Source organism: Calidris pugnax, unplaced genomic scaffold (genome assembly GCF_001431845.1).
Source record: "Calidris pugnax isolate Ruff unplaced genomic scaffold, ASM143184v1 scaffold183, whole genome shotgun sequence".
In the NCBI taxonomy this organism is placed as follows: Eukaryota; Metazoa; Chordata; class Aves; order Charadriiformes; family Scolopacidae; genus Calidris; species Calidris pugnax.
The window spans coordinates 2,909,180-2,915,993 of record NW_015090930.1 but is presented as its reverse complement, the minus strand read 5'-3'; the positions used below and the strand labels follow the sequence as shown (position 1 = coordinate 2,915,993).

Here is a 6,814-nt window from a genome sequence, read left to right as displayed (position 1 = left end):
GGCAGGAGGTGGAGGGGGGGGGGAACCTCCAGCGAGGTTTTATTTCAAAGTGATGCTTTCAGATCTTCCAAGTCAGCCTTCTGCAGATGCTCATCTGCTGGAGGCCGGCGAACAGCACCGGGAAAGCTTGTCAGGATCATACAATTTCGAGGGCTGATTCCGTCCTCTCTAATAAATAACTTTTTGATTTGAATCAAGGGAGAGGTTTAACAGACTTTCTTTCTTCCCTAATGTGATATAAATCGCAGATGCACTTTTATTGAATGGTTAAAGCATCGACATGGAGATAATCAACACAAAACGTCCGGACAAAAACCATCGAGAGAAATAAAGCTGGTTAATAAGATTTTTGAGAAAGCTTTGTGTTAAAAAGTAAAAAGGGAAAACAGCTGAAGGTGACAGTTAGTTCATGGTTAATAGGATAAAGGCTGCATGGTTGAGCTGCACACTTCTGCTTGCAAAGGTTCAGCCACACCAAAGGACTGAATAGGGTGCTTTTAAAACATAGGACATTTAACACATCTGTTATAGTCTTTAACAGAGAAATCAGGTAAAACCACTCTCAATAGTTGCTTTCATCGCCCAACTCCAAAGGAAATTAACTACACTCGCGCTTATTTCCATATTTGCCACCGCAGACAAAACCTCTCTGCCAGAGAAATCCCCGTTTTCTACTTTTCTGCGAGACGATGTCATTTGTCCCTTGCGCGAAAGCTGAGGGACTTTGGGCTCTGCGGCACCCAGCTGAACACACCTCCCGAAATTCTGCGCACTGGCACAGCTAAAAAGCGAATTCAGGTGAATTCGGCGGCGGCGAGGAGGCTTCGAGCCACCGGCACCGATAAAACTGAGACTAGCTCAGAATAGTTTAGCCAAAAAAGATCCAAATGCTACAGCGTTGCCTTCGTTTCCGCTATTTTTAATGTAGATGAACTTAAGAGGATCAACAGATTGAGCACCTGAGGGGGCTGCTCTGATTCCACAAAGCTCTTCAGATCTTTTCCACGTTCGATGTTCAGATTTTCTCGGAGCAGAATTCTTACCGGCTACAAAAAAGCTTACATTTCGGTCCAAAACGGGCAAGCCCCTTGCCTGAGCACACATACGCACCACTTAGGAAGCTCGGGTCCTTAAAGTAGAGGTTAACACCCCAAATTCACTTTCTGCCGGCCCTTTGCCGTGCAGATAGAAAAATAACCCCAACAACACGCACAAGTTTTGCCTCACACTAATAGCAGGGGGCAGAATGCGCTCAAACCACGATGGGACCCCCCCCCCAACAGAGCTTAGTTCCACGTTTTCTAATTTGTATTTTCCATCCCACAAAACCCGTGCTTTTCTGAGAGCCCGCAGATAAGTTTATATGAATATTTATTGATTTATTTCCTAAACTCAGCAGGGGAGCGGCAAATAAATTTAGTGCTTTCTTTAAATAATTCCCTTTCTACGAGGCAAGATGTCATTTGAAACTTTTAAATAGGCATTTAATTAGCCTGTGTGTGTTGCCTCTGAACAAAACCCTGCTGGGAGCCTTTGGAGCGCTGTATTCCAAAGAGGCGGTCAATATGCAAAATTGATGACTACACTTTCTTTGTGGCGGGGCCATTGTGCCCCGGTTGCTTATGAAGTCTAATCCAATCATAAATTGCAGCCCCGGACCAATGGAGAAGCCCGGAGCTCGCCCTGAATGAAGCTCAAGTGGAGAACTTTGTTGAACCCCATTGTTGGGGCTGTCACTTTTGAAAGAGCCTCAGCGGGGCTGACCACTATAAAACCCATCGTCCAGGAGTAAAGGGGCAGAGAGAACCCCGCCAGGCTCGCTCGCTGGATCTTTACGAAACGAGATTGCCCCAAAAGCAGAAACCAGCCTTTGGGAAGGTACAAAAAGAAGCTCAGAGGAGGTGTCAGATCTAAAGCCAGAACCTCCATGTTAAATTACATCTGATGGAATTTAATACACACACACCCCAAAAAAAAAAAAAAAAAAAAAAAAAAGAAAAAAAAAAAAAAAAAAAAGGCAAGCAAACAAACAAGCGAGCGGCCCCAGCCCTGCTCGGCGGCCGGCCCCTGCGATGATGTTCCCCAGCCTCATCGCCCCCCCGGCCGTCTACCCCAGCCTCCTGCGGCCGACCCCCACCCTCACCTTGCCTCAGTCGCTGCAATCAGCTTTTTCCAGCCATTCCAGCTTCCTGGTGGAAGATTTGATCCGGATCAGCAGGCCCGCCGGTTACCTGCCCAGGACTGCCCCCCCGCCCAGCATGTCCCCCCCGACCTCGGCGACCAGGACGGACTCCGGGACGCCGGAGCTCGCCAGCTCCACCACCGCCGCCGGCTCCAGAAGGATCTGTTCGCCACAGACATCCACCAGCGACTCCACTTTCCTCAAGTTTGGGGTCAACGCCATCCTCTCCTCCGCGCCCCGCACCGGTAAGTGGTCCCCGCTCCCGACCCCCCCCGGGCTCCGGGTCTCGGCGGAACCCACCGCCCGCAGGAGGGGGGCGATGGCGGGGGAGGGTTATAGGAAAGGGAGGGATAGCCTGGTACCGAGCCGCGGAGCCCTCCGGTGCTGCCGGTGTTTAAGGGCTGCTGGTCCCGCTCCACCGCCCCCGGAGCGGCCGCAGGACGGGCGGGAAGAGCAGGCGGAGGGTGGCACCGGCGGGTCCCCCGGGTGACCCTGCCATCCCGGGGGCCGCTTTGCTGGCAAAACCCTCGCAGCCAAAAAACGCTGCTTTTCCTAGGCGGTTCCCAGCTCAGTCTGACTCTTTTTTGGAACGGGGGGCAGGGGGGGAGAGCAATACCACCGCGTCGGTCCCCAAACCAAGCGACGGACCGTCAGCCGCGTCCAACCAGCGGTAACCCTCTGCTTAATTTCACTTTTTATTTATTCACCAGAAACTTCCCCTGCGTTGCTTCAGAGCGTCCCTCCCAAGACTTTCTCCTTTCCGTACTTTGAAGGCTCCTTCCAGCCCTTTATCAGATCTTCCTATTTCCCAGGTAGGTCTCTAAAATCCCCTCTCTCTGTCTCCGGACGGACCCCGGTGATATTTCTCCGTGTTCCCGCGCCGTGTCCCCCACTTCCCGTCCCCCCCCCCGCCGACTCCCGGGGGGTTATGCTCCAGTTCAGAGGTTGGAGGGAGTACAACATTCAAGCATCAGTCGCGCCAATTTGATGCCCGATTTAGCACAGGCAGTGACTGCCTGACGCTCCCGGCTCGCTCCCCGCGCTGATGGGCAAATTAGCCGGGAATTGTCACGGTCCCCAGGCGAGGCGGGGTCCCCTTCCTTCTCCTCCTCCTCCTCCGCCCCCCCGTCCCGGGGCCGCGCCACCGCTGTTCAGCACCACGCGGGGAGCGGTCAGCTCCCGCCCGCGCTCCGCGCCCGCGCAGCCCCCGCCGCCGCCCTCCACGCAGGAGGGAGGGCAGAGCTCCCCTGCCAAGCTCTTCTCCGCCCTCTTCCCCCCCACACTTCTCCAAAACTTTCCCCCCGTTATAACGGCGGTCTCCCCGCTTCCTGGCTTCTCGTTTAGCCCGCCGGTGGTATATTCAGCCGACGCGAGAAAGCAGGATACCGGGGGTGGGGGGGGTACGACTGCGCTGAAGTGTTATGATGCAGAAAGAACAATTAAAAAAGAAAAAAAAAAAAAAAAGAGAAAGAAATCTAATTACACAAACAAGCTATTAATTTAAAAAGAAAACAGGGAAAGGGAGAGAGGAAAAAAAAATAACCCAAGCTCTTCCATTCATCCTTCGGATAATGGAATTTGCTTCCTTTCTCCGGCATGTGAATAGCCTAACAAAAACAACTTGAGCTTTATAAATAGCTTTTCATGTCCATTTAATGAAAATGATTTGGGGAAAGAGACGATTGTGCCATCAGTATTCTCCCGAGGAGCCTGGCATGCCGTTGTGTTTAGTTTGAAAGTGTAAATCTCTTTTGTTCCAATAATATATGGCGTTAGCTGCTTGTCCTCAGTCTTTTTCTGTTAGTTCATTACTACACAATTACCATTCACGCTTCATTAGCATCTCTGTCTCTCTTGGGGAGGCTCCCCCCCCTCCTTTTTTTTTTTTTTTTTTAAAGGCGAAACTGCCCTTTTTATCATACCAATGCCATTGGGAACCAGGCAATGTGCTAATTAGCTGTTACTTTTCATGTCTTCGCCTTGAATTCTCCAACTTTGGAGGGGGGAGAGAAGAGATTAATATAAAAAGATGAATACCGAGTGATCAAAACTGCATCTGAAGAGGAGCGGTTTTATTCAGAACCAGAAAAGTCCTCATTTTCATCTCAAGCATAATAAAGCATCTGAAATTATAAAAGCGTCTGAAAAAAAATAATCAAATGCTTCTGAGTGGGAGGGAAGGCTTTTTTATTATACCTCTATTTTAGCTGGTACGCCTCACTTTGCCTTTTCAGGCCAGAGACCTTTGAATCTCCCAACAAAACCAGCCACTATTGATCCATTTTCTACGTTTGAATTGATAGATCTAATCCCAGTGATCACTGGCTGAAAGGGAGGCACTTACTTAAGCCTAAAGCTCTTTTTCCACAGCCCCAGGTTGATGGGTGTCCACCCACAGGGCAGGGAGGGGGTAGAGGGGGGGTCCAGACTTTGCTCCTCTCATTGCTGTGTGTTCCCCCAGCAGCTACCTCCGCTGTGGTCCCCATCCCTGGCACCTTCTCCTGGCCGCTGGCTGCCCGCGGAAAGCCCCGCCGTGGCATGCTCCGTCGGGCCGTCTTCTCCGACGTGCAGCGCAAGGCGCTGGAGAAGATGTTCCAGAAGCAGAAGTACATCAGCAAACCCGATAGGAAGAAGTTGGCAGCCAAGCTGGGCCTCAAGGACTCGCAGGTGAGAGGGGTGCTAGGTGGGGAGGGCAAAGGGGGGTGCGGGGAGTTAGGCCCTCCACCCCTGGGAGAAGCTTGGGAGAAGAGGAGGAGAAGGGAACAGAAGCACAGAGAACCGCCCATGACCAGATAAAGCCCAAAGCAAGTTACGAGGCTGTGAACATCAATAGAGCCGAGAAAGCAGCACAAGTCCCAGCTGGACAAGTGGGACAGACCACAGCCTTATTGCCCCCCAGCCCCTCTTCTAGTGTCCTCAAAGATCAGGTTCTGTGGTTTCCGTTAGCTTCAGTATGAGCATGAGCAGGATTTCAAGGGTGCAACCTAAAGGCCTTTCCTGGTCCTTGTTTTACTCAACCATTTCATTTCTGGGTGGTTTTCCCCTCCCTAGGTGAAGATCTGGTTCCAGAACAGGAGGATGAAGTGGAGGAACTCCAAAGAAAGAGAGCTCCTCTCTTCTGGTGGCTGCAGAGAACAGACCCTACCCACCAAGTTCAATCCTCACCCAGACCTCAGTGACGTAGGGAAGAAATGTTCAGGAGAGGAGGAGGAAGAGGAGGAAGTTCCCCCCGTGTGCCCACCGAGCCCCCGGCATCCCTTAACCTACCACCAGTCCCCAGAACATCTGCACTTGCGGGACAGACTGGACTCCCAGATGTCTCCTTCTCCATCCCATTCTAGCAGCCCCAGCAAACCTTCAGACTTCTCAGACTCAGAGGAAGAGGATGATGAAGGGGAAGAGGAAGAGGAGGAAATAACAGTCTCTTAGATCACCCTGCCCGCCCCTACCATCACATGGGGACATTGCAAAGATGTAAATAAAACAGAGCGCTATAAATTGAAGAGGTGATGTCCCACCCAAACGTCCACAAGCTTCTCCAGTGCAGGTTCTTTATCACATAGCTGCAAGACTTTCCGCTTATAGGTATCCCTTATTTTTCTGCCCCATGTGGAGGTTTTCATATTCATAGCATCTGCAAACCTTTTTATAACCCCCTCTGCTTAACAATCAACATTTGCTCAATTAGCTACCTTCTCCTGAAAGCAAGCAATAGGCAGCTCCTTGCTTTATAGCAGGGAGAAAAGTATAGCCTCCTAAGATTTTTTTTCTTCCAGATAAGAAACAACAAAAAATACAATATAAAAGCTGTGGCCATTTTTACTACCTTTCCAAGTGAATTTCCAGATACTACTAAGATTTCAAAACCCTGAGGACTAGTCTGATGTAGCAACCCTTCCCTCCAAAAGTAAATAAAGTTATTGAGGGACACAGACCAAGTGCTGGCTCCCAAATAGCATGATACTTGGGGAACAGACCCATTGAAATCCCCAGAGTGACTTCTAAGGTATAATGCAAGCGTGCCTTGTGTAATGGAGACCTTATATATTTATTTGCTTTCCATTTTAATTTATGCATCAATATTATATTAGAAGCACTGTCTAACCCACTGTTTTGCCCATAGGCCTGTGCTTATTTTCCACTTTGCTTCTGCTATCCATGGTGTGGACAGAGGAAAGTGGATATGCCTCTTTGATTTTTGACTGAACTTTGCTGTCTTTGCACAGCTTATATGAACTGTACACTATTTTGTACACTTACTCTGTATGGATGTTTTATACCAAGGTTATTGTGAATGAATATAATGATGGCTCAACAAGATTCCTCTCCATTTTTTAATTAAATGATGGCTAAACTACAGACAAATGTAGCTGTTTAATTTTGTAACTTATAAAGAAACGCTTTTATTTTGTATTTTACAATGTACAGACTTTAAATATGTATATATAATAAAGTGAATGATTGCCAAATAAAAAAAAAGTAGATTTCCAAGCTTGATCACTCAGTAATACTTGATTCCTGCCTACAGGTTGTTGTAGGTTGTGTCTGGGGCCAAACAGGAAAAAAAGAGTGCATTTTATCAGCAGTATAGTGATCCAATAATTTATCAGCTCCAAATTAAATAGCCTTACA

At 49.1% G+C, this 6,814-nt stretch overlaps 1 protein-coding gene across 1 annotated transcript; it reads left to right on the top strand.

Moving 5' to 3' along the window:
• The first annotated feature begins 2,072 nt into the window (after positions 1-2,072).
• On the top strand, positions 2,073-6,606 carry DBX1 (developing brain homeobox 1). Its single transcript, XM_014951588.1, has 4 exons — positions 2,073-2,427; positions 2,893-2,994; positions 4,647-4,849; positions 5,234-6,606. Exons 1-4 carry the CDS (start codon positions 2,073-2,075, stop codon positions 5,609-5,611), a joined length of 1,038 nt encoding a protein of 345 aa, XP_014807074.1. The 3' UTR covers positions 5,612-6,606.
• Positions 6,607-6,814: the final 208 nt, after the last annotated feature.

Bases quoted from the DNA above. Each gene is read 5' to 3' on its own strand.
- DBX1 (XM_014951588.1), top strand. From the start codon at position 2,073: ATGATGTTCCCCAGCCTCATCGCCCCCCCGGCCGTCTACCCCAGCCTC. The intron at 2,428-2,892 runs GTAAGTGGTCCC...TTTATTCACCAG, and splicing joins CTCCTCCGCGCCCCGCACCG to AAACTTCCCCTGCGTTGCTT. The intron at 4,850-5,233 runs GTGAGAGGGGTG...TCCCCTCCCTAG, and splicing joins TGGGCCTCAAGGACTCGCAG to GTGAAGATCTGGTTCCAGAA.